Source organism: Chrysochloris asiatica, unplaced genomic scaffold, assembly GCF_000296735.1.
Source record: "Chrysochloris asiatica unplaced genomic scaffold, ChrAsi1.0 scaffold00261, whole genome shotgun sequence".
Lineage (NCBI taxonomy): Eukaryota > Metazoa > Chordata > Mammalia > Afrosoricida > Chrysochloridae > Chrysochloris > Chrysochloris asiatica.
The window spans coordinates 3,255,049-3,281,702 of record NW_006408779.1 but is presented as its reverse complement, the minus strand read 5'-3'; the positions used below and the strand labels follow the sequence as shown (position 1 = coordinate 3,281,702).

At 52.6% G+C, this 26,654-nt stretch overlaps 4 protein-coding genes across 4 annotated transcripts in view; 2 read left to right on the top strand and 2 right to left on the bottom strand.

Annotated features, from left to right (window-relative positions):
• The window catches only part of POLE (polymerase (DNA directed), epsilon, catalytic subunit), a 59,929-nt gene extending 58,373 nt beyond the window's left edge, over positions 1-1,556 (top strand). The window contains exon 52 of the mRNA XM_006874089.1: positions 1,482-1,556. Within this exon, the coding sequence (XP_006874151.1) occupies positions 1,482-1,556 (75 nt within the window). The remainder of the gene's footprint in view (positions 1-1,481) is intronic.
• A 910-nt stretch (positions 1,557-2,466) lies between these two features.
• P2RX2 (purinergic receptor P2X, ligand-gated ion channel, 2) lies at positions 2,467-4,933 on the bottom strand. The gene is made up of 11 exons (XM_006874088.1): positions 4,761-4,933; positions 4,508-4,643; positions 4,334-4,405; positions 4,169-4,244; positions 4,005-4,101; positions 3,815-3,895; positions 3,547-3,685; positions 3,138-3,268; positions 2,908-2,998; positions 2,742-2,807; positions 2,467-2,673 (listed from the first exon to the last, which is right to left on the bottom strand). Exons 1-11 carry the CDS (start codon positions 4,931-4,933, stop codon positions 2,467-2,469), a joined length of 1,269 nt encoding a protein of 422 aa, XP_006874150.1.
• Positions 4,932-13,239, top strand: LOC102811328 (keratin-associated protein 10-8-like). The gene is made up of 6 exons (XM_006874087.1): positions 4,932-5,065; positions 10,491-10,544; positions 10,650-10,815; positions 12,589-12,714; positions 12,795-12,917; positions 13,000-13,239. Exons 1-6 carry the CDS (start codon positions 4,932-4,934, stop codon positions 13,237-13,239), a joined length of 843 nt encoding a protein of 280 aa, XP_006874149.1.
• A 7,231-nt stretch (positions 13,240-20,470) lies between these two features.
• The window catches only part of FBRSL1 (fibrosin-like 1), a 52,885-nt gene continuing 46,701 nt past the window's right edge, over positions 20,471-26,654 (bottom strand). Inside the window, exons 16-19 of the mRNA XM_006874086.1 lie at positions 22,946-23,023; positions 22,672-22,761; positions 22,266-22,476; positions 20,471-21,293 (exon numbers count right to left, since the gene is read on the bottom strand). Coding sequence (XP_006874148.1) covers positions 20,471-21,293; positions 22,266-22,476; positions 22,672-22,761; positions 22,946-23,023 — 1,202 coding nt within the window. The remainder of the gene's footprint in view (positions 21,294-22,265; positions 22,477-22,671; positions 22,762-22,945; positions 23,024-26,654) is intronic.

Genomic DNA, 26,654 nt, shown 5'->3' with positions numbered 1-26,654 from the left:
GTGTATACTGAGCAAATACTCGTAAGCTGTTATTATAAGAAGAATCGAGAATCAGGATTGGAGGGTGACTCATTAATTTTTTTCGATATGCATATGGTACATACAGCTTTGTTTACTAGAAGCAAAGAGGACTTAAAATACTTTCTGTTGAAGACCAAGGACCATGGCTTTCAGAAGGGATTGCACCTCAGAGTAAACAAAACAAAACTCACCACTGGACCAGTAAATAACATCATGATAAAGAGAGAAAACACTGACTTTGTCAAGGATTCTTTTGTACTTGGATCCACAAGCAGTGGCAGCAGCAGTCAAGAAATCAGACGTATTGAACAGGACACATTCCCTGCAAAAGACATCTTTAAAGTGCTGAAGATGTGACTTTTAGGAGTAAGGTGTGCCTGACCCAAGACTTGATGCATTTGAATTATGGTGTTGGTGAAGGCTATTGACTTATACCATGGTCTGCTGGAAGAACAAACAAATCTGTCTTGGAGGAAGTCCGACCAGAATGCTACTTAGAAGCAGGGATGTCAAGACTTTTATCTCAGGTACTTGGGCATATAATCAGGAGGGCTCAGTCCCTGGAGAAGGACTTGATGCTTGGTAAAGTGGAGGGTCTGAGGAAGGATGATCCATTGACACAGTGGCTGTAACCAGGGGCTCAGACATAGGAAGAGTGGTGAGGATGGAACAAAAGACACACAGTCACTGAGCTGGATCAGACTTGATGGCACCTACCACCAACAATCTGATCAGGAGCCTTGTCTGAAGAAATGGACAGTAAATGAGTCACTGTATCTGCTGCCACCCCTGCCCAGGAAACCTGAGGCTCCTGCAGGTGGACGGGCCAGCATCAGCTGAGTAATGAAGCCAATAGAGTGGAGTCTAATTGAATTAGGGTTGGCAGTCGGGGAGGGGGTGGGCTCTGGGAACAGGCTAACGAAGTTTCCTGGAAGGGAGCCACTGCCAGTCAGGAAGGGACATGGTGGAACTCAATCTGCCCAGGGGACAACAGAGTGCTAGCTCTGCAGACATTCCCCAGAGTGCTCCAAAGGGCCACCGCGCAGGACCAGGGTCTGGAACCATGCACCAAGTCCCACTGCTCTCACCAGGACTGCCCTGGGTCCTACATATGGGCCTCTGCTCCATCTGCTGTGGTCAGGGCATCAGGCCTCTGAGGGGCTGAAACCTGAGTCCAGTCTGGCTCTAAACTTGTGGCAGGGGCCCAACTAGAAAAACCAGTTCCCCCAAAACTGAAACTGGACATCTTGTGAGCCAAGTGCATGGGTGGCCACTGGACTTGGTGACCTGTGACAGCAAACCCAAGGATGTAGGAATCGGCCTGGCTCCACTAGAGTAGACTAAATACCTGTGGACTGAGAAGGTTCCCAGCAACAAGCACAGATTGTTAATGTGGGACGTGAACTTGGAGGGTTTGTATGGGCCTGGACCTGCCGCTTTGTCTCGGTGGTCTTCCTCAGGTAGCGTCCACGCTTGCTCACAGTACAGAGAAGGACCCAGAGCCAAGTGGCTGGGACAGGCAGACGCCAGCCTAAGAGGCTGGCATGTAACAACCCTTCCCATAGCATCCAAGGGCTTCATAACCAGATTACATGCTTGTCTGATCCGGTTTATGCCAGCCCCCAAGCTCCAGCTCCTTCCTCTCCATCCTGTTACACATCGCCTCCGCCCCAGTGGCCCTCCCAAGCTGTGATGAGTGGAGTTGGGATCATGGACCATGGACCCCGGCTTCTGTCTCCAGCAGCTCTTCACCCTTCTTTCCTGTCTTGGGTAAAGGGCTGCACGGATCTGGGGTACTTACTGCAGAAGTGACCTGTGGCCCTCACTGGTCAGGTGGATGCTGGTGTGTTAGTGACCAAGAGTTGCTCCCACATGCATACCCAGGCCTGAAACGCCCACTGACCCCAACCATACAGTGGCACTGTCCCCCAGAGAACAAGGACAATAGTTTTGGTCACAGGTTTAATCAGCTCTGGGCATGTAGTGATCTCATGGCTACAAGGCTCACAAAGGGTGTGGGGATGAGGGGAATCGGGACCCTTCCATCACCCAACTCAACTTTGAGGGTCTGTGAGGAGGGGTGGGTACAGAGCTGTGCTGTGTCAGCTGGGGAAACGGTAGAACTTGCTTCTTTTCACTAGAGACACTGAATCAGGTGTGAGGGCTGGAGCGGGACCCTCCCAGAGAGGAGCCTTCAATGGGCAGGTAGCAGTGGTGTGGGGGGCAGGGCTCAAGTTCTGGAGCTGAGATTTCAAGGGGACAGCCCCTGCCAGGACCAGTTACGTAGCGCAGGGTGTGTATGCAGGTAGCTCAGAGATGGGCCTGGCTTTGGGGGAGGCTCGGAGGCAGAATACTCTTGTCCCACAGCTGAGTCAGGACTGTCCGCCATCTGCTTAGGCCAAGCAGAGAGCACAGCTGGCCAGGTGAGATGGAATGGCCAGCTAGCTACTGGGTTCTGGGAGAGGGCTCGGGGACTGGCCCCTCAGGGCAGTGTGGCATAGGGGGAGGGGCCTGACCTAGCACCAGTGCTAGGGTCATGGGCCAGCTGGCTGTGGTCTGCCTTGGTGGACACACCTTGTCAAACTTCTTGTGGCTGTAGACCTTGTTCTTGTTCATGAACGTGAGCAGGATCCAGTCACACAGAAAGGAGCCCTGGGCCAGCAGAGATGATGCTCAGAACCTGGTCAACCCCCACCCACCCCTGCCCCAGGGGTCCTTACCACCCCAATCGACGTCAGAGCTGTGGCCAGGTTGATGATAGTCGGAATCAGGCTGAATTTTCCTGCCTGGGAGAATGAGTTGTGAGAACCTCGCACCTGTCCCAGGCTGACCGCTTTGGGATGGGAGTAGACAGTATGGTCAGAGCAGAGCCCAGACCCTGCCTACCTGTCCATGTACAATGACATCGATGCGGATTCCATAGGCCTTGATGAGCGTGCGCGAGGTGGTGCCGTTCACCTTGAAGTACTTGGCAAACCTGGTGTAAAGACCAAAAGCAATTCGGTGATCCTGGTGCCCACCCCTTGGATCTGTGGGAAGTTTGGTGGGGGTCATGTGGGAGGAGCCAGGTATTGGCGGGGGGCGGGGGGGGGGTGCCTTCCTTGAGGCTGAGGCACCTGAAGTTGTAGCCAGAGGAGGCGGGCACGTGCTTGGGGTCTAGTCTCCGGAAGGAGTACTTGGGGTTGCACTTGGATGCTGACAGGTCCAGGTCACAGTCCCAGTTGATGATGACCCCGATGACCCCACCCTGCAGAAGAAGGAACCCTGGTCTTGATCTGGGGTAGACCCTCGGCTGTGAGCCCTTGGAGGTACAAAGAGATTCACGGTGGGCACCCAGGACCACCACACCCAGGGAAGCACGAAGGGACCTTGGCTTGCTGGGAGCCCCAGGTGTCAATAATTCAATAGGTGCCACACAGGCCCAGTAGTCCAGGCCGATTATGTTTCTGCCTGAATGGAGCTGAAAGGGGCCCTGTTTTGCTTTCACAGAGCCCGTCCATCCCAGCGTCCTGCCCACCAAATTGCCTTGTGCGCCAGCTCTGAGAAGTTCTCCCCTGCTTGTTCCACAATGAAGCCCAGCTTGAAGATGGGACAGTAGAGGTCAGAAACCTCATCAAAGGTGCAGTGTTTCAGGTAGTTGTCCTTCCTGCTGGCGATGTTGCCCCTGAGTCATGGACCGGGTGGGGGCAGAAGGCAGTAGCCACGTCAGGGTGAGCACTGTGCCCAAGTACTCCTTCCCACAGGCGCTCACAGCCGGCAGCTACTCTCCGGCACCCACCAACCATGCTCTTACTTGGAGAACCGGAACTTGGGGTAATGGATGCTGTTCTTGATGAGGATAGTGAAGTTGGGGGCCATCTTGCCCAGGAAGTGGCTGGGGGCACAGACAGGCTGTGTTAGTCCCCCTGCCCTCTGTCAGGGTCCTGTACACAGCCCTGGGGTGGGAGGGAGAAACTCCTGCAGGTCAGGGTCAGGCCACACACCTGACAGAGGCTCCGTCCTCCACAGGGCACCACGCAGACACTTCACATGTCTTTGAGGACCCGAAGTAATAGGGCACACAGCGCCCGGTCCGCAGTCCTACAGCAGACATCCTGAATGACCACAGGACACTCCCACTGCCCTACCCCAGGTGGCACCCACTGACCATTGCCCAGCATGTCCAGCTCCCCAGCCACACAATCCTCCTCTGAGTCACAGCTGGCATTGCTAACCCTTAGACTCTGTGGGGAGAGAAAGGAGCTAGTTTGGCCTCTAAATGAACAGGCTCCCCCTCCTTCCCTAGGACCACCGGCCCAGGATTTGTCCTCACCTCAGGGCAGGTTCCAAGGGTCTGGGAACGAGTGACCTCGATCCTCGTGATGATGCTGAACACACTACCTCCCTGGTCAGAAATGAGAGGGCTAGCACTCACCACCCCTCCGATCGATGCCAGCCTGGGTGAGGACTAAGGTCTCTGGGAGGCCTTGGGCAGGGAAAACAGTACCTCCGGGGGCTTCACGTACTCCTCTACATCCCACACTTTGCGCTCAGAAACGCTGATGCCCTTGACCTTGGTTATGACTGAGCTCTCCGGGCCGGTCTCCCTGTCCTGGTAGCTCTTCTGCACGATGAACACGTACCTGTGGGGCAGGGTGACGCCCTAGGGTCCAGGAATCCGTTTCCCGCCCAGTTCGGATCCCGTGGCTGGGTCGCCTCTTCTGGGAACCCGCCCTCCAGGGAGCCGCCCGCGTCCGCACCACACGAAGTAGAGCAGGATGAGCAGCTGCACCCCGCGATACACGACGCCCAGGTGCCGGTCCTTCACCACGATCACCTTGGGCGTCTCGTAGTCCCAGAACGCCGACCAGCAGCCCCGGGCCAGGCGCCGCGCCGCGCCCGATCCGCGGGGCTTGGGTTCCGCGGCGGCCATGGCGGGGCCCCTGTATGCCCCGCGCTCTGCGCAGCGCCCTCGGCCCGAGCGTCCCCGCCCCAGGCGCTCGTACGGCCCTGGCTCGGGTCCCGCCCCGCGCACACCGACTCGGCTGGGTATGTGTCGCGGTAGGTGAGCCCAGGTATGCCGGCTCCCCTAGCCCCGCAGAGCCCCGTATCCTTCTGCGCCGGCAAGCTGAACGAATGTGGGAGCAATTTGCTTCCTGCCGCTCAGGGAATTCATAGCCACTGGAATGGGTACTTGTTTTGTAAAACCTGCAAGAGGAAACGGAGAAGTAGCCAATCGCTTCCTGGCGTCTCCACGTGGAAGTTAAAAGCATCACACGCTTAAATCCAAAGTAGACCCTGGAGTCCCGCCCTGACTTTCCCCCCGCACCCCCGTAGTGAAGGAGTTCTGGTGTGAAGCTGTAGGATAAGCGCTGGAGTGCTAACCACAAGGTTGACTGTTCGAAATCACCAGTTGCTTCTCAGAAATCTTATATTGGGTAACTGAGTGAGATCCTACTCCAGGATACTTCATAACTAGTGGAGGCATCTTGGCTTCGCGGTGGCTCAGGACAGAAACTGCGAGTCCTCCTGCTTTACCTACAGACGCACGTCTGAGTTGTCAGTGCTCCTACATCAGAGTTCTTGCTCCTCCAGGCTTTCATCCATCTCCAGTCTTTTGGGTGGTTTTTTGTTTGTTGGTTTTTTAACCTTTAGAAGTCAGGGTTACACAAATGTACCCACATTCCAACCCTTATTATTTTAAAGCCAAGCCAAGACATACTACTTGAGTAGACTACTGCACCACCATCACAGGGTCCGTTACGCCAAGTCCTGGACAGTGGACAGTAGTGTGAAGATGAGGCAGCTATGCAAAACCTCCATGTATCCTCCCCGTGACCCCTTCTGATGGTGTGAAGATATCCAGGGGCCCCAACGGACCTGGTCTGAACATCCTCTGTCCTTGGCCTGTGTTTAGGGAGGCCTTACCCATCCTGATAATCTCAAGTGAACCTACAAGGCTACCCAGACCTAGGTCCCACAGGGACGTGGCTAGCCAGCATGTTCACTGTGCTTACAAGATCACTAGATATGGAGTCTGCCACTGTTAACTCAGTCACACTGACAACCACCGAGAGAGGGAAAGTGCAGGCTCCATGTCTGGGGACGGCTCTTGTCTTTGCTGGAAACTCCTCTTCCATCCATCACCTGCTAGTGACCCACTGGTCCTTGCAGAGCAGTTTCCATGAAGCCTGCCTGACCTCATACCTCCGAGGTTACTTCTCACACCCCACACAGCGTGTTTATAGCCCCATCTCCCCAAGTAGACCTAGAACTCCTAGCTGACAAGGGTGCACAGATGAAGGGAATCATTGCGTTTGGATTGGCATGTTTTGGGCATCAATATTTTATTTAGCAGATTGAAATACTATGTGGTCAAACCTGAAGTTGATATTTGGGAGGAAATTCCCCCCAAAGCGTACCTGGCGCATACAAGGGAGGATTCAAAAGTTTGTGGGAAAATTCCATTTTCTTTCAATTCCATCTTCCCACTAATTTTTTGAAGCTCTCTTGTAGTCACAAACAACCATTGAATTGGTTCCAACTCATAGTGACCTAAAAGGTGATGTATAACTAAGTGCCCCATATGGTTTCGGAGACTCTGGTCTTTCTGGAAACAGACTGCTTTAGCTTTCTCCCCATGGAGCGTTCGTTAGTGGGTTCCAATGGCCAACCACTGGGTTAGCAGCCCAGCACTTAACCACTGCGCTACCAGGGCTCCTCTGGTACACGGGAGATGTTGAATGAATGTCTAGTGAATGAACAGCCACATGTGGAGATGAACGCAGTCTGTCCAGATGAGAGCCAAGAAAATCTCAATCAGAGGTTACTCTAGCAAGAGGCCCATCACTGTGTTTGGTAGAGATTCGCAGGTGGGCAGGAGCCTGGAAAGCTTTCCAAAGAAGCAGGGAGGGCTTCAGGTGTGCCAAGGAACCCTGGTGGTACTGAATGCTGAGTAGTGGGCTGCTAACCACGAGGTCAGCAGTTCAAACCCACCAGCTGCTCCCATAAAGATTCACAATCTCAGAGACCAATAGGGGCAGGTCTATTCTGTCCTGTACGGTCACTGTGACTTAGGATTGGCTTCATGGCACTGGACTTGGGTTAGGGTTTGGTCAGGTGGGCCCGGCTGGAGGCTTTCTCTGTGGGAGCAGGGGCAAAGCATAAGGAAACTGGCAGCGGTGAACCAGGTCCTGGCCGTTGTGGGTCAGAGTAGTTTAGCTGCGGTTCCTTCGTACATTCGGTTCTCATGGGGAAATGATCAAAGACTTTCTCATGGGATTGAAGACAGAACATGCAGGAACAAAGAAGCTGCCTGTAGAAGGTGCTGGACTGGGGAGGAGTGTCACTGTGGCTATTTTGCCTTGGGCGTCTAGTGAGCCTGTGGTCCATTCACTCTGTGTTTTGGGGGTTGGTGTCTTTTCTGAGAGCAGCAGCTGGTCTCACTACAATTCCAGGGGAGCAGGTGGGACCTGGGACAAATAGGTAGGACCACTGAAGACTTGACATGATTATTAACTGACCTGAGAACTTTTCCTGGGGAGAACTTGGGGACCAGGCAGCCTGGGTTGAAACTGAGCTCTGTTCTACTACTCACCATGGGCACCCACTGGGCTGGGGGAGGGCTACCACCTGTTCTCATTGGTACCAGGAAGCGAAGCTTAGCCTACCTTCTAGTGTTGCTGTGGGAATTCGGAGAAACGGCAGGCATCGCCCTACCTGAGGGGTGATGCTCAAAAAGAGGTTGCCATGGTCTACAGGAAGTCCCATACAAACGGTTAATGTCCTTGGCTGCTAACCAAGAAGAGGAGTGTGTCTACCCAGAGGCACCTTGGAAGGGCCAGCCACTGAAAACCTCTTTCTCATGACTCTACTCTGACACACACTGACGGGGTCGCCAGTCTGAGGTAAAGGCAACTTTTGTTTTTAAATCCTGTTAAGTGCTATTAAGTCAGTTCTGACTCACAGTGGTCCTGTAGAGCGTTTGCAAGGAGCAGCTGGTGGGTTTGAACTACCAACTGTGTGGTTCACAGTCCAGTGCTGATCCTACCCCACCACACCAAGAGTCCTTTGAAATCATACATATATTGAAATAGGCTTTCATATACATTTCTAAAAACGAAAACTTAAAAGCGATAATCTTGGGGTCTGCTGCTTCTACCAACAAGCAGCTGCACTGCCTTTCTTCGAGTCTCTCTCTCTCTCTTTTTTCTTTGGTGGCAGGTCACAAACGCACCCTGAGCTTGTATTGTGGTCCTTTTGAAATCAGTAATAACAATTGTGAATGAAAGGCACAAACAATGCTTTTGCTGCTTTATGAGCTCTGCTTTATTAAAGGTGAATGTAAATATAAAATTCTAGGAAAACCAAAATGCGGTAGAACTGTGTACCCTGTAACTTTTTTGTTAAGAGACAAAGATAGACGTTAAGAAGTGTCTTTGTCTTTACTGAGGCTTTGTGCAGCCGTCACTTAGGGGAGGCGATTCATACTGGCAGCGGGTAGCCTGTGGATTTCTGAGAGGGTGAAAAATGAATCTTAGATAAAGTTATGTTGAGACAATACTTCAATCTCTTGTGTGAAATAATAGCATGATGAAAAAGTTTAAAGTCACATTGTTGTTGTGTGCCGTGGAGTTGATTCCGAATCATAGTGACCCTGTACAGGGTTTCTGAGGCTGTAAATCTTTACGGGAGCAGAAAGCCTCGTTTTCTCCCATGGAGCAGCTAGTAGTTTCGAACTACTGATCCTGAGGATAGCAGCCTGATTCGTAACCACTATGCTACCAGAGCGCCTATGACCAAAGACTAACAGTGAGCACGTGCTGTTGAAAACGGCCGCCAGCAGATGAACTTGAGAGCGTTGTTACAAACCTAGAGCAGGCTTCCCAATCCCCAAGCACCGGGAAGGTCAGAGAGGCCTCCATGGGTGACTGTGGAGACTGAAGCTGAAGAGGGTTCCCCAAGACCAGGACTGTGCCATTTCGAAGAGCTTGGGGAGGTGGGCATCAGCCTTGGCTGGAGCTTAAAGAGCAAAGCCTGGCAGCACAAAGGCCTCTGCTAACCAACAAAGGGGGCAAAATGTCTGAAAACCACAGGTTCAAACAGGACGTGTAGCTGACCGACCTGAGGAAACCCAGTTCAGGCCGGATTCCAGGGGCACTAGGGTGGAGAAGGAGCACCACCGTCAATGACCACCAGAGGGTGTGAGGGGAACAGACCAATGTGGGCAGATGAAAGGGCATCAGTGCCATACGCAAATTGCACACCTGGCCAGCCAGGGTCCGGATTAACCCGTGAGAACGATGCATACCTGCTTACACTAACAAGAAATGCAGCTTTAATTGTGCTGGCTTCTCGGAAACCCTATACAGGGTCACTGTGAGTTGGAACTGACTCTACCGCATTCAACAATTCATCTGTAGCAAAAGAAAAGACAAGACCCTCAACAAGATGGATTGACAGTTTCTGGAACAAGGAACTCGAACATAAACAAGTGTGAGGGTGGTGCAGGGCTGGGCAGCGTTCCGTTCTGCTCAGCAATGAGTCGCTATGAGTTCAAACCAAGTGGATGGTTAACAACCACAATGAACATTTTCACCTGTGCGTCACGTCTTAGACGTGGTGAAACCCAGGTGAGATGGTTCACTACAGATGAGTAAATAAACAATTAAACCTGTGCATACCTTAGACCTTGGGTTGCTAACCTCAAGGTCAGCATTTGGAATCCACTGTGGAGAAAGATGAGGCTTTCTGTTCCAGTAAAGATTCACAGTGTCAGACACCCTACATAGGATTGCTGGGGAAGCGCTGGTTTGATTGCAGAGTTGGTTTGAACCACAAGGTCGGTGGTTCAAACTCACCTCACACTCAGGGTCGCTATGAATCAGAACGACTTGACAACACATAGCATCAGGAGTTGGAACCAACTTGATGGCCGTGAGGTGAGTTTGTTGTGGGACTTTGCTTAGGAGCCCTGGTGGTGCAATGGGTCAAGCATTGTGCTGCTAACTGCAAGGTTCCAGGTTCAAAGTCAGCAGCTGCTCCACTGGAGAAATTTGAGGCTTTCTGCTTCAGTAGAGATTACATAGCCTGGGAAAACCTACAGTGCACTTCTCTGTCGTACAGGGTTGCGTGAATTGAAATCAGCTCAGTGACGGTGGGGTTTGGTTTTGGGATGCCCACACAAGGCTGGGAACAGCTGTGACACAGAGCCAAGTCATGTGGCAAAGACAGGAGGAGTGGCTGCCTGGGTGGGTTCCGTCATCAACAGTGACCCCAAGGCCGCCCGAGTGTGCCAGGGATTCCGGAGAAAAGCTGATTCCCACCTAACGACAATGCAAGAGAATAAGAATTTCTTATTAATTAGTATTAATAATGAAACATATGAAAATTTTAAAAAGAAAAGAAAGCTGACCCCCCCTTTCTGTTGCTCCCCTTTCTGGCACATCCAGTTGAGGACCTTGCCATTTCCTGTCCATTCTCCTCCACAGGACACCTTCTGGGACCAGAGGACAAGCCTTCCATCCCGTGGACCTGTTTTCCATGTGAGAACACAGCCTGAGGGGACAGAGGAACAGAGAAGGCTGGGGCACTGCAGATGCCCCAAATCCCCTCCCCAGTAGGACCCGGGTTTGGGGTTCCTACACCAGGGGGGGAAGGGGAGGGTTTTCTGGAGGTGTGGGCACTAAGTCTCCTCAGCAGGTGGACACCACAGTAGTCAGGGACCCTGAGAAGTCCCCAGGCGGGAGCGGTGCTGGAGACCACTGTGTGACCCGGCAAGGGGCCACCACCACCAAGCTCAGCTCCGGGAGGAGCGTGGGGAAAGCTCACATGCTGCCCCCACAGACGCTGAGCTGATGGCCCGACTCATGCAGCTTCAGAGGGGGTTGCTGCTGCTTCTGCTCTGCCCATTGGTGTCTCAACATACTAAAAACCACCCCCATTCACACAAGGTGAGCAGGGGCCACCCCCAAGGCTATGTGCAGGCCACACCCGGGCTTGTCTGGGGCTCTGCCTTCTGAAATTCCCTAAGGTCAGGTTTACCTGCAGCTCCTATAAGAACCCCTGGAGGACAGGACAGGCCACTGCATTGCACTGGGACATGGGGAGCTGGACACGGGGAGCTGGACCCAGCCATCTGTCCAGTCATGTGGCAGGGCTCAGGCACCCTTACCAAGGGGCTACCTCCTAGTCCCCTTCTCCACGAAGTTCCCCTGGAAACCCAGAAGACAGCCAGAGCCCTCCTGGTCACTCCTCATAGCCAACACTCCTCAAATACCGACTCGTCCCCATCCACATCCTTCCATCAGACAGGGCAGATGAAAAGTGACCCTTTGTGGTTCCACGTGCCCAGGGTCTCCAGGCCCTTTGGGTGGTGCTGGGTCATCACTTCAATGACGTAATACTAAGATAAGGGTAGCCCTTCCCCTTTCATGGCATACAGTGGATTGTCTATATGGTGACATCATACAGACTGGACATAGGACCAGCTGGCCCCTGCTAATCTTTTAGTGGGACATATACATCCCACCTACATTTTCTTCTCAGGGGTTTAATGGGCAACATATAGCCCGCTTTGTGTGCTGCCATGTAAGCAGTTGACTTCAAGGTTGGTTTGAACTGCAGGTTGGCAGTTCAAACTCACCAGCCGCTCCTTGGAAACCCTGTATAGGGTCACTATGAGCTGGAACTGACTTGATGGCCCTTAAAAGCCAGTTCTAAATGGGGACTGCTTAAGTCTCTGAGTCAGAAGGAAACGGGCCTCATTCCACTAACCCCAGTAACACTGGACGCATGTGTTCTACGAATTGTATCAAAATCCATATGATCTTGAAACCTTTTTTTTTAATTTCATTTTAAATGACTAAAAACACATGGTTTCAATGAAATATTCAAACCAGAGATTATGTCTTGAAACTATTCAGCAAGTTATTGAAAGAGTTGCAAGAATGCAAAGCCCAGTGACTCCACTTATTTTGTTTTGATTTGGAAATGTCCCTATTTTTCATAAAGATAGGTTATAAGGGATTTTTTATTGTTATTTTTAAGTTAATTACTACCAAACTGTTCTAAATGTTTCTCTGTGTTAGTGTTGACTGCAGTGAAATTCGATAGGGAGAACCCACGTAAACTAACCCTCTGTTGGGTGCTCACTAAGTTGACAAACTTGTGAAGATACTTTGAGACCAGAAACATTGAGCGCCTCTGCTGAGCCGGGCCTTCCGATCCATCAGAAGATAGCAGGTGCCTGGCTCAGGGTGCATGGACCCCGGACCCAGCCACTGCTGTTGACTGTTGGGAGGTCCCTCACCTTCTGAGGCTGCCTCTCACTGGCCCCCTCCTCACTGTACCTCAGTTTACTGTTTTGCCCATGTAGCTGATTGCAGTTCCCTCTTCTTCCCCTGGGAACCCAGCACTGACGAAACAGGAATGTATCTGGCAGGGTTCCCCCAACAGCCCAGCTGGTCTTGTGGGTCTTTTGGGAGGCGATGACATTAGGCAGCCTGGCTTCACAGGGCTCCCCCCCAAACAGCCCAGCTCTGGTCTTGTGGGCCTTTCGGGAGGCGATGACACTAGGCGCCTCCTTAGGGCATCGGTGAGGTCTGCACGAAGCACCAGGAATGTCAAAGTGAATGCTGTGTAACCAACAGCCTGAACTCTCAGAAGTTCTGCACCTCCCAGACCATCTTCCTTCTCTGTCTGCCCTGGAAAAAGGTGAGTCCCAGCTGTCTCCTTGGGGGAGGCGGGTTCCTGAGGGAGGGTCTCGGAGGAAGGGCTGAGTCTTCCTTGTACAGCCCCTTGGCTACAGCTGCCATCAGAACAATGAATGCCAGAGCTCTTGCTGTGCGCTGAGCCAGAAAGAGATACAGGTGTGCACAGCCCAGACGGTCTTCCTGCAGTGTGTGCCTTGGCGTAAGGTGAGTCAGACGGGCCCAGGGGAGCCAGCCCGTCTGTTCGGGGGACACAAGTATGCAGACCCGCCCGATGCTGTCTCCGCAGCCCAACATGGATTTCTGTAGCCACCACACTGACTGCAGAAGCCGGTGCTGCATCAAGCTGACTGAGCATGGCCACTCCCGGTGTGTCCCGCAGATCGGCCTCATCACCCACTGCCTGCCCTTAGTGGGTTTTGAGGTTAGGCAGGCCCTGCCTTGTCCCATCCTCCCGGGTGATGTCAGCCTCCCGGGCCCTTGTGACACCCTGCTGCCTAGCCGGCAGGGCAGGGACCAAGCTGGCTAGTTCAGTGATTTCCTGGGAAAATGAACATGGGAGGGTTTGAATCAGGTCTTGTCAGAATTGACCACAGGCAGAGAGGGCTCAGCCTTGGGTGTCCAGTTCACAACGGGGTGAAGTCTTGGCAGTCCAGAAAAGTAAGTCAGTGGAATGGGCTGCTGGACAGATAAGTCCTCACATTAGGCCTGGACCAGCCCCACATATCCCAAGGGGGGACAATCACAGCCACATGGGAAGAACCTGAGGGCCCTGGAGCCATCAAGGTCAAGGCAAAGCTGGACCATTACCATTACAGGAAGACCACAGGGACATTAAGGAACTCTTCCCGACCACCAAGTGAAGTGACTATCGAAATAAAGCATGCCACAGGACAGTTTTGGTTTCTCAGTACATATAAAAGTGATGTTTACACTATATTGTAGTCTATGAAGCATGCACTGGTGTGATGAATAGCTTGAAATGTTGTGAAAATGGCCGAAATGGGACAGGGAGACACCATGTGAACACTGTTGGCAAAATGGCGCTGACAGATATGCATGTTGCAGAGTCACTACGGACCCTCGGTTTGCTCAGACAACAACGATAAATAAAGTGGGGCACAGTGAAGTGGGGGGCCCTGGACTGGATTGTTAGGCTGTGGTGGGAGCCCCTGTAAGGGGGGCACCTCTCCTCCCATCATCTCCCCAGCCCTGGGAGCACTGCCCACCGTAGGACAGGGTCAGGAGGGGCAGAGGGGGTTAGTGAGCTGAGGCCAAGTACAGGCCGCGTGTGAGTGCGTAAGCCCACACCTCCGTCTGAGTCTAAGGTGGTTCAGAAGGTTGGGCAGCAGACATGGCTGTGTATGAGACAGGTCTCTGCCACTCCCCACCCCCCCACCCCAGCTCATCAGTGCCCAGGTGACGGGGTATTCATGAGGTACAAAGATTTATCATGAGAGAATCTAGTTTCCACAGGTGTTCTGACCCCAGGCAGGAGACTGCATCTGATAGGGCCATTGGGAGAAGGGTGAGTGACTCCTAAGGACATCATGCTTGGTGAAGGGTCAGTGAAGGACAGGAAGACCCTCAGTTGAGTAGGGGTGGACTCCTGCCTTCTGCGAGCTGCATTTTTCCGTGACCTAGTTTGTGACGTGAACAAGAACTTACATGCTGAAGAGCCTGACCTGAACTCTAGAGATGTGCATGCTGGTTTGGTCATGCAAGGAGCTGGTTCAGAAGGAAGCTTCGCTTCTGGTTCCTGCTCTTCCTGGGACTTTGTCCCTGGGGCTCTGGAGCTTGATGGGAATCCCTTTAGGTCTGTGATGTCACGTGTCCCGCGTTCCCTGACAAGGATCAACAGGGACTGCATTAGACAACCTAATGTATCAACATCAACAGAACTTCTGTGTAAGCTGAGTGGGTGGTCCCAGAGATGCAGGTGTATAGTATGGGAAGTGGATGAAAACCTTCAGATGGAAGACTGTGGGTGGCTCAGAGAGAGCTGGGAGCCTGCCTCCTCCAGTGAATGGTGAAGCCCCTCAACTCTGCAAGCTCCCAGCAGCAAGGAGATACAAGTCCACCCTGAACTCCAGGCCAGGGGCAGGCTGAGAGAGAGGTAGACAGAGAGAGAAAAAAAAATAACAAAAAGGGTTATTTTCCAAAGACATCTTGAGGTGTGCCATCAGCCTGGATAACACCTCCAGTAGTGCTTGGTCGGTGTGATGGGGGGCTCGTGGGCATGCAGGAGGGCAAGTAGGGTGAGTGTGGCCCTGGGTGACCAGGTGCCCCAGGCCCACTGTAGGCCTCACCTTGGTCAGAACTGTGGGGAGGGATACTGGTACTGGAACCTGACTCTGGTTTAGGATTGGGGGCAGGGAGCTGATGGCCTTCATTGTGAGTGAGGAAGGTTATCGGTTAGAGCCGTGTCTAAGGTGCAGACTGGGTGAATCTTTCTGATTCCCAACTGAGGCTGGGAAGACATACATGTTAGGGTTTTGGAGACAGAAACAGAGAAGAGATGAGGGAGCGACAGAAGGAGGAAGAGAAGTGTGGACAGAGGAGGAACCCAGAAAGAATGAAAAATACCCAAAAGATTCTTCTCTGAAAACAGTGATAAGTCAATGTCAAAACAAAGCAAAAAACAATAACCATTATAAATACCAAAGGGCACAAAACCACAGAGATGGAGGTTTTGAAGAACCACAGAGAGGACATGTACAGGGTCGGAAGCGAATGCATTCACAATCTTCAGAATACAGACTACTCCCCAGGAAAATATATAAACTGCCCCAGTTGCCTCTAAAATTAGGCAGTAAAACTGATGAGAATGACTGATGTTGAAATTAAGAATGGGTAAAACTTGATGGGCATGTGGTCAGAGTTTCCGGCTCATGAAAACAACCTTGTGCAAATGGCTCTTGATCCCTCCCTGAGTTAACAAGGACCACACCAAGTAGGAGTTGTAGAACAATCTCACAACATCACAAGTGTAGTCGAACTGGATGGCTCACATTGCTGCAGGGAACACCCTAAGACCACCGCACTGGGGCTGGAGTCCCCAGCCAGGCTCGGGTTCCGTGCATGTCTGAGGCCTCTGGGATCCCACACTGGTCTCGAGTCCTCTGGCAGGAGGGCTACCCATGTATGCACGTCTCCACAGCCAGAGCAGTCCTGCACTAACAGGTAAGAGAACACGGTTACTGCCAGAGTGAGTAAGGGCCACCTCAGCACAGTGTGAGTAAACACGGTAAACTCAGTGAGCCCCACGCAGAAGCGATATCAGCTGGGATCCAACGTGCACCTGGGAGCTCCCAGCAGAGGCCAGGCTGCTGAGGGTGCTTCAGGTACTAAATGGGACACAAACACCCACGTGTAGGCGTCATTGGAGGTCGGACGGAAAGAGAGGGAAGGACTTTTAGACTGGTCCAAGAGGAGGGCGGGGTTGAGATTCGTGGAGGTAGGTGACAGGTTGACTAGGGATGACGTGCTGGCAGGGACAGAGGAAGTTCCGCTAGGAAGAGCGAAAGCGCGGCAAGCGGCCATTTTATGATGCATGTGGCTGAGGGCTTCTGTCATTCCAGCCTTTAGTTGTTATGGGTACGGGGGGGTGGAGGTCATTTCTCCTGGCGCTGCTTCCGGCTGGATGTATGTGGCGTGTTCTTCCGGCTGCCTGGCCCTGTTGCTTGGCAGTGGTTGGTATCCGGCCATGAGGAAGTCGCCCACCGGCTGGCTTGTAAAGGCCCTCGTGTGTTCCTGAAGGAAGCTTTGAAGACAGCGAAACAGGTAGGGGCCAAATAACAGTGTCGGGAGGGTTATAGTTAATGGCCCTTGGACGGGGAGGAGCCAAGGCCACCAGGAGGACATTAGGGTCCAACCATGGTTTGTTTAAGTTGATTTTGTAAAGCAAGGCGGGGGCCTGCTACCCTCTCATGTCCCTGCTCCCGGCCTCTGATAATTGTTTGTAAGAGATGTATGGCTGTTCCTAATCAGATGGGGTTAAGATTCCGGCCGCGGGGATTCATACGTGACCTCACAGTGTTGTGCGGGTCGGCATTTGAAAATCTTTTCCACCCAAGAAAACGCATCCTTTTGGCCCACGTGTTGGGTTGCTTCCCTTTGTTATGTCGGTGCACCAGGGGTTTGGGAGGGACAGGGAGGAAGGGTCAGCGATGTTGTGGCTATGAAGGCAGGGGACGTGGGTGGAATCGCTGAGGCCAGTGTCCGTGAGGAGAGGTCCTGTGTCGTGTAGGGTGGTTGGGTTAGGGTATGATTTAGGGACTGGCTCGGCCGGAACGCCTGGGGCTGAGTACCCCAGGCCCCTATAGGGCAAACAAACCCAGCGTGAGGTTTGATACAATATGGTTGCTAGTTCAGTGATTAGCGTGTGATGGGGTTGGTGGATGCTGTCAGGATCTAGGCACGTGTGTAGTCCCGGCTTCTACACTGATCGTTTTCCTCGCTGCGTCTGCCACCTCCCCCCAACCCCCATCTGCCATGGAGAGTTTGGACAGGTACCATACTCGGATTCCACAAAACTGCCTGATGACAGGTGTTTGTCCCAGAAAGCAGGCAGAGTGCGTAAAGGTCAGGACACTGGAGCAGTCCGTGGCTGTCTGAGGGGTTGAGCATGTTTTGCCATTTTGGCTAAGGCACGATCTGATCATCAAGGCTGAGATCAAGAGTATGGAGAGCATACTGGGATGATGACAAGTCCCACTATGATGAGAAAGAGTAAGGCAAAGAATATTCGAGAATGGCGAGGCCACTCGGGGTCAGACAGAGAAGAGGCTGACTGCAAGGGCGATAGTGCCCCGAAGGGGGCGAGGAAGGCCGGGTGGCCAGTTAACATGGAGGGATGTCTAAGGGAGTATGTGGCGGTCGGGCTAGCCAGCAGAGGACAAACACTGTCAGCTGAGAGCTTTCGTCCAGTGAGAAATGAGAGAGAGTGCCCTGGAGAACCTGACTAGGTCAGGAGTGTTAGCCTTTGGAAAGAACCACTGGAGGTCCTGGCCCACCTGCTTGAGGAAGCAGGAAGATCGGTTGACTAGGCAGGAGTCATGCGTTTATTCCTCTGGGATGCGGGTGGGTTTGAGCTTGGTCAGTCCTGCGAAAGAGGAAGTATAGCGGGGTACGCCTGGGTTAGCATCCGATTTGGGAGTGGCTGAAACTGGGTGAGCCAGTTTTATGTGTGACTTATGGAACGAGGACGCTCTGCCAGCTAATTTGGCTGCTTTGGGGGTGGTAAGTAGGATCTCGAGGGGTCCTTCCCATTTTGGTTGCAGAGGGCTAGGGTTGAGGGTTTTCAGGTACACCTGGTCACTAGGTTGGACCCGGAAGTGTTGTTGTTCTGTTGGATGGGGTTTGGGTAGAAATTGGTCTGCGTGGGTTTGCAACAAATGATGGACCATACTTAGGGTTGGGATATAGTTGGCATGTGGGGGTGAGGTGGTTGGGAAGTTTTCCAGGAGAAATGATCTTCCACACATTAGTTCAAATGGGCTTAAGAACGTGAGTTTTCGGGGGGCTATGTTAGTGCTATGGGAAGTAATTCTGTCCATGGCTTGTGTAACTCTAATGAAAGCTTGGTTAATTGTGTTTGTATAAGGCCATTTGCCCTTTCCACCTTGCCAGATGATTGAGATCTGTATGGGATGTGGAGTTTCCTGGTCATGTTGAGGGCTTGGGCAGTGAGTTGGGTGATCTGGGAGATGAAGGCAGGGCCATTGTCCGATTGTATAGAGTGTAGGAGGCCGAAGTGTGGAATCGTTTCAGTTAAAAGAGCATGCGTGACCTCTGGGGCACCCTCCCAGGTGGCAGGAAAGGCCTCGATCCATCCTGAGAAGGTATCTACCATGGTTAGGAGGTGCTTGTGGTTTTTTGTGAGGGGGGGGGCATGTGTGTGTGAAGTCCATTTGCCAGCTTTCTCCTGGTAGACAGCTGTGGGCCTGATGGGGGGGAGATGATATGGGGTGTAGTGCTCCCTGTGGGGATGTGACTGAACAAGTGGGGCAGGTTTGAGTTATTTGTTGGAATAGTGAGGGCATGTGGGGACAGTAGGACAGTAAAACATGGGTCGTAGGAGGCGGAGTAGGGGTTCATGCCCTATGTGAAGGATATTATATATCTCTGTGAGGATGTGTGTGGCCTGTGACCTGGGGAGAATGTACAGTCCCTTGAGCAGTCAGTCCCTAGAGAGTGTGGCTCCCTGTTGAAGCCATTCCTGTGTTTCAAGGAGGTTATAGAGAGATGTTTTAGGGGGAGCAGCCAGCAGATGTGTGGGTGGAGGTGGGAGCATGGCCTCTCGTTTTGCTTCGTGAGTCTATCACTAAGGGGTTGGGGCAGGAAGTAGTGAGCCATCCTGATAGGGAGACCCAAGAAGGTGGAGATGTTGGCCAGGACTGGGAGGCAAGTTTCTGATAGAAACAGACTTGGTAAGCATTGCAGAAGCAGTGCACACCAGGGCTCTGTTCTCATGCACAGCGCCACACAAAACACACAACCACCTTTCATCCAAAATCACAGAAATAGGATGCTTCCAAGAGCCACGTCCATGGCAGGAAATGGGGCTGAGGGTACATGAGTACTTGGAGAGGCGGACACCCAGCAGAGAGGCACACTGTGGACGCCAGGGAACCGCAGAGGGGGCTTCACAGTGGACATGGAGATACTGTTAGGCTTACTGATGAAAAACTCAACTGAACGTCCACAAGTGTGGACGCCTTTTTGTGGAGAGAAAGTCTACAAAAGTAATCCTCTAGTTCTGTGATACATGCCATTGGTCTGCAATACAGTGTCCAGGAGTACTGCTGACCAGCACCTGTGTCCACAGAAGCTGTCCTTGTTACTGGAACCACTCTCAGTATACCCCTGCCCAGGGCCCTTCCGTTCTGTCCCCGCCAAGACACCCTGAGCTGCCTGGGTGCTCGAATGTCCCTGAAGCTGGGTGTGAGGTCAGTTCCCCACAACCATAGGCAAGTCTCAGAGCTTGCATCTTCGAGTTTGTGGTAGTTAAACTTCTGAGCCACGTCAATTGACAGTGAATAGGTTTTTTTTTGGAATGACCATTTTAAATAATGAGAGAGATTTCTAAAGACCATTTTTATAAAGTCTACCAAGGTGAAGAATTTAATAACATCATGTATTTATATAACAGACTATTTACACGTTTCATTAAAAAAAACAAAAACAAAAAAGAAATCTTACACTTCTGCATAATAGAATAAGGCAAAAAACAAAGTTTTGTAAATTATTATTATTAATTATTATTTCAATATACTGTTTATCTGTAGCTTCGGTTCCGAGTACCGGGAAGGCCAGGTCTGGCCTCACAGTGCGCTGGACTAAGTGACCGTTTATTTCTCTATAAATAAGACAAAGGAAACCCTGGGGCTCTCGAGAAGGGCTGGAGGCTGGAAAACTGCAAATTGAACTAAAAATGAATAAGCCAACGCTTTTTTTTTGTTTGTTTTTTTGTTGTTGTTTCTTTAAAAGGTCTAAAGAGCACATAATTGAAAAAACTACAAATCCATTAAAAACGCGTCTCACTTTTGGGAAAAAACGTACAAACTCGATTTTTTGTTTTTCCAACAATCGCCTCTCCAAAATCAAGAGTGCACCTCAGGTAGGGCGGCAGGTAACCCGGGACCTAGCGGCAGGGAACGCGATCGAGCCCCATGATTTGCGGACCTGTGCTTACGTTCTAGAAATGTACAAGTAAAAAAGTTTACAGCAGTGCATTTGTGACAGGGGCGCCCCGGGGACTACCGTGTCTCCACCTCCTGCGGATTTCGGGATGGAGAGTAGTCACGTGCCTCACTGGGGCCAGGCCCCAGGGATGTAGTCCTGCGCTGGGGAGGGGGCTGGGAAGGGGGCGGTGGCGCAGGGGCCGCGGTCACCAGGGGCGGAGGCGCGCTGAGAACGGCGGCGGCAGAAGCCGGTGGAGTGCGTGCCAGGAGCCCGTTGTGTGCAGTGGCGGGCGCCAGGCGCGGGTAGTGCAGGGCACCCAGCGGCGGTAGCAAAGCGGCACCATCCAGGGCAGGGCCCGTGGGTAGCAGGTGTGCGCCCAGGTGCGGTGCGGCCCGTGCCCGCTCCAGCTCGTCCTGGCGCACAGCCCTCCGGTGCTCGGCGCTGTAGTCGTGCGGCTCCCGGTCGCGATAGGTGCGGTCGGCCGCCTCGTGGGGAACGGGTGCTGCAGGGCAGGCGCGGCGCGGCAGCTCCCACTGGAAGGCCAGGCGCTCGCGGCCGGCCTGGGGCCCCAGCACGGGTGCGTCCGCCTCCTCCCGCTGCTCCTCCTTGACCTTCACAGCGCTCTGGGGCAGGGTGACGGCCATGGGCTCAGGCAGGCGGCCCAGCACACCGGTCAGACGCAGACTGTCCCCCAGGGCCGCCTTGGCGCCGTCCTCCTTGACCGGGGAACAGCTCTCCTTGACCCGGGGCTGGGCCACCTCCTGATCGGTGGAGATCCCTGGCCTGCCAGGTTCACCTTGGCTACAACCGCGGAGGAGCAGGAAGCCGCTGATGGGGTGGCCAAGCGGTGCGGCAGGCTCGGCTCGGTTCAGCAGACGCGTCTTGTCCAGAACGTCTCTGGGGCAGACAAGGCAGGGGTTCGTCAGGAGAAGGGTCCACTGCCTGCCCTCTGCCCACCGCCCCAGGTTTGGTCCCAAAGTCGCCATCTCAGCAGGGGAGTTTCTGGGGCAGGTGGCCAAGTCCCCAAGATGGGGATGTTCCGTTAGCTTCCCAACACCTGGCCCATACCTGCCTCTGCCCATGTGAGGGCAGAACCACTGAGCTCTGGACACCCAGAGCTTCCAGGGGGTGCTGGTCCCCTGCCCCCTACTGGTGACGGGCATCCAGACTTGTGGGTACAAAGTCTCTCCAGCAAAGAGCCACTAACATCACAAGATGAGCTGTCTCAGGACAGCAGACTGGCCCCCAAACACCTGCTTCCCACAGTGGTAAGCTGGACAGACCCCCGCTCCACACAGCACACAGCACGCCCATTAAGCCCCAGTCTCACACACACTTCAGCTTTAGGTGCCACTTGGCTGCTGCCTGTCACTTCTCTCCAAGTCACAACCTCAGAGGCTGCCCTGACCCTACTGCCAGCCTCCCCCACCCGTGGATGGGCATTGCCCTACGTCTAGCTGCCCCTACTTAGTATAAGTTGGGGGACCAGGGCACGGGGAGGGGGCAGTTTCCACTCATAGGTAGGTGCTCAAGGGTGGGGATGGAGGCTGCCTTGTCAGCAGCCTCTGAATCTCTAAAGGTGGACACAGACACACACATGTCCAGCAGTGCCAGCCAGCCCCAACGAAGCAGGGCCTCATTGCTCCCAGAGGTCTCTGGGGTAGGCCTTGAGCCAACAACCTTGCTCTCCTGCTTCACCTTTGCCAGGACCCCACATGGCTCCCAACATGCATCCAGGCCCCGTCCCTATGCAGCATTCAGCTTCCAGGTTTCTGGAAGCCTCTACCACCTGGGTCGGGTGCCCCTCCTACTTAGGGTCCTAGAGCCCCGACATATGGTGCTCCCACCCTGATCTCGTGTGTCACTCACCGCTCACAGTCCTCTCTGCCCTTGTACAACTCTCGGTCATGGTTGGTCAGGGTGGAGACACACTCTGCATCCACAGGCTTCGGCCATGGGGGCAGCGTGGGGAAGGAGGGCAGTGTGCGGTGCAGCCGGCTCCAGGTCTCGTGTGGGCTGGGCAGGCGGTGCAGGGGGGCCGGGCTGGGCAATGCGGAGCCCTCCTTATGTGCAAAGGCGCCTCTGGTCGCTGCAGGGAAGCCGGGCGAAGGCGTGAGGTGGGACTCCTCACGTGAGGTGGAGTGCGGTGCCCATGTGATCCGGCCTGGGTGGGCATCACCACAACCCGCCCTCATGAGGCCTCTAGCGGTGAGGCTCACAGTTCCAGGGGTCCAGCGAGGGGAGGGACTCGCGCTCCTGCGCAGAGAGGCAGGACCCTTACTCAGCGTGTGGCTGCCCAGGCCCCCGAAGGCGTCGTTCCCTAGGCTCCCCAAGCCCCCGAAGGTGCTCGATCTGCTGAAAGGGTCTGCGGAGGTGGGGCAGGGGGCTTAGGATCTCTGTGGCCCTCACTCCAGAAGCTTGAGCCTGGGGGGGCCACCTAAGCACTCGTGGGGTGTCCTGGGTCCCAGGGTCACCTTCTATCCCCAGCCCAGAGTCTGCTGAGGAAGCCAGTCAGGGTGCCAGGGACCCTTGGGGTGGGCAGCATTTACCTGCCAGATGACCGGTGGGCAGGAAGCTGCTGTGATGGGCCGAGGGTCCAAATGGGCTGGTGGCAGGATGGGCAGCACCTGGTAGACGGAGTGACAGGTTGACAGGAGCCTTAGGCCACCAGAGTTCTGCTGGCAGCTGAGAGGGTGTTGTTCATGGGGAGTAGGGTAATTGTTTCTGGAAGCCTCTACCTCCATTCTTCTGCCCTCACCCCAGTTCCGGGGTTTGCTCCCATGATGAGGTGACAGTAAAGGATTCCCCTCCCTGAATCTGGGAGGATGACAGTCTGGGATCTAAGGTGGGACAGGGAGGATGGGCAGAGGGCCAAGCCATGGGCAGAGGCAGAGAAGAGGCCCATGGGCATTGCATCTTGATGGCCCTATTCCTGCAGCCGGGAACCCTGGAGCCGCCGGCATGGGGCTGATACAGGCACCTTCTGCCCTAGGATGGGGCTGGATTTCTCAGGTCAAGTGAGAGGAAGACAGGAGCCCCTCCCTACCCACTCTGAGGGGCCCCCACTGCAGGCCCAGCCCTCAGCACCAGCCTGGCAGTCGTGATGAGGGGTGGTCGTTACGAGGGACCGTCAAGGGAAACACAGCTACAGTTGGCAGGTATCCACTCTGAGGGGGGCACCCCGACTCTTCTGTGGCTCCGTCTTCCTCTTGGGGGATCGCCAACAATGGCACATTCCGTGTCCCCTCCCAGCCCCCATGTGGATGGCTGGGCGTACCCAGAGTTTCTCGTCCCCCCAGCCACGCTGCAGATTTAAAACCACACTGCTAGTCAGAAATGTCACAATGACAACATGTAGTTACCCTTCATGCTGGGAACTGAGCTCACCCACTGGCTCAAGTTTTAGCCAAGCAGTAAGCGAGGTCTACCAGGTGAACAGCAAGTCCTTGGAATCACCAACAGGGCAGCATTTGCCCAAGGGCAGTCGTCAGAAGGTAGGAAGGAGGAATGGAATTAGGAAGCACAGCGAGGGTTGAGGGGGCGTTAAGAGTGTGGAACTGCAATCAATAACGTGAAACGAAGTGGGCAGGAATTGCTGAATGGGAAACGGATTGGCCTGGTAAACCTGCATATAATTCATAATAAACAGGGGCACAATAACACAACAGAAAGTAAGAAAATAGTTTGATACCAGTGGTAATGAAGCTTAGGGAAACACACAGCAGTAAATCCTCTGGAACTCTACCGGTAACACATGGGGTCGCAGGGCCGAATCTGTCAGACGGCAGCGTACTACACATGGGAAAATACCAAAGCCTTCATACTCTGAACTGGAAGCTTGAGGGGTTAGAACAAGGCTACCAGAGTAAAGATCAAGTAGAAGGAAGAGACGATCAACAGAGCTACTGCTGTTCCTTTTTAGGTGCTGAGAAAATACACAGAACTTTGGCAAGATTGAGTTAGGAGAAAAATGGTAGAAGCAATCCCAAGAGTTACTGGGATCTGAAGAATACTGGATACTGCAGGAGATACTGCACCCGTTGATACTGAGAATTATGAAAAGTAGTGTGAACTCACCGATTTCCTAGAAAACGTCAAGTTACAAAAACAGACTCTAGAAGAAACAGAAAATGTAAAAAGTCTTATACTCACTACAGAAAAAATCCATCAGTAGACATCACTAAGACAGGAAGCTTACAATGCCAGTCTTCAAAGCAAGGAGGACTTGAATCTCAGAGCACCTGACAACAGAACCAGCCGGAGGCACAGCAGGAAAGAAGACACAGGTCAGACACACATGGAGAGCCACTCACGAACAAAATATCAACCTGGTGATCCCAGAAGCACATGAAAAAGTTTATCCATCAAGACCACACTGGGCTTCGCATAGGTACACACAAAAAAATCAAAGAGAAAAGCATCTGATTAGCTTGGCAGACGCAGAAGATGTGTGCTCTGGCATTCCGCAGCCAATCTGATGGAAACAGTTACGGACCCCAGAGCTGAGGGACTGTCCCCACTCTGGGAGAGCCACCACCTGGAGAGTTGCTAGACCTCACCTTCCTCCTTTATGACCAGGGTCACTGTTGCTGCCTTAACTAATGCTGTAGGCCAGTTAGAAAAGAAAAGAAAGAAAAAGTGCTCTGGTCTCAAATAAAGAAATACCACTAACTGCTCATGAGGAGCCTAAACCCAGAGGCAGCTGTGCGAACAGAACAAGGGTACATTGAGTGCTTTACACTCAGGAAAGTTGGGCACCAAGGTTCTGTTCTCTCACCATCCTTATTCAATGTGTATGCTGAGCAAATCATCCCCGAAGTTGCATTACATGAAGAAGAACATGGCGTCAGGATTGGAGGAAGACTCATTAACAACTGCGATATGCAGATGATACAACCTTGCTTGCTGAGAGTAAAGAGGACTTAAAATACTTACTGATGAAGATCAAAGACCACAGCCTTCGGTATGGGTTGCACCTCCATATAAAGAAAACAAAAATCCTTACCACTGGACCAACAAATAACATCAATATACATGGAAAAAAGATTGGAGTTTTCAGAGGCTTCATGTTGCTCAGATCAACCATCAACACTCATGGAAGCAGCGGTCAAGAAATTTAAATGACATATTACATTAGGCAAATCTGCTGCACAAAGACCTCTTTAAAGTGTTCAACAGCAAAGATGTCACTTTAAGGATTAAAGTGTACCTGACCCACGCCATGGTATTTTCAGTAGCTTCATATGTGCATATGAAAATTGGACAGTGAATAAGGAAGAGTGTAGAAGAATTGATGCATCATCTGAGCTATGGTTTTGGAGACCATTAAGAGCTCTATGGACTACAGGAAGAACAAACAGACCCATGTTGGAAGAAGCACCGCCAGAAGGCTGCTTAGAAGCCAGGATGGGCAGACTTTGTCTCTCAGACTTGGAAAATATTATCAGGAAAGTGGAGGGTCAGTGAAAAAGAGGAAGACCCCCAATGAGATCAAGGGTCACTGTGGCAGTAGCCATGGGCTCAAGCTGAACCATACTGAGGATGGTGCAGGACCGTGCGGTGTGTCATTCTGCTGTGTACAGGGTCATTGTAAGTCGGAACAGACGGGCCAGTACCTAACAACAACCACCTTCTTCATCTGCAGATGTGACTCTAAACAGGAAATGCAGAGGAATCTATACATAACTTATTTGCATCAATAATGAACTTAGTAAGATTGCTGTAGTTCTGGTGTGGCACTGGACTGCTAATTGCAAGGTTGGTGGTTGAAACCCATCAGCTACTCCACTCCTTGGAAACATTATACAGTGACAGTGACATTATGAGTCAGAACTGACTTGACGGCATTAAACAGTAGTAATAAAGTAAGACTGCCAGTTCTCAAACCAATCTGGAATGTACAAGTAGATGCGCCGTCAATATGCATTTCCACTGGCTAACGACAACCCATTAGAAAATGTCATCTTCAAAATGTCAATCATAACGTAAGTTAAAAATATGAAAAACTTTAATAAGATACTTTTGCAGAGAGAGACCTGGTTCATAGCTAGACAGGAACACATCATCATAAAGATATGAATTCTCCTCAACTTGATGAGTATTTTCACCCCAATTCCAATAAAACACCCACAGAGTTCTTGGGGGAATGTGACAAGATTTCAATTAGCACGGAATCCATCCCCCAGGCACCAAAACGGGCTGTGAGGCTGCTGGACCCATGACCCGAGGCCACACAAAGGCTCTCACATGGACACAGAA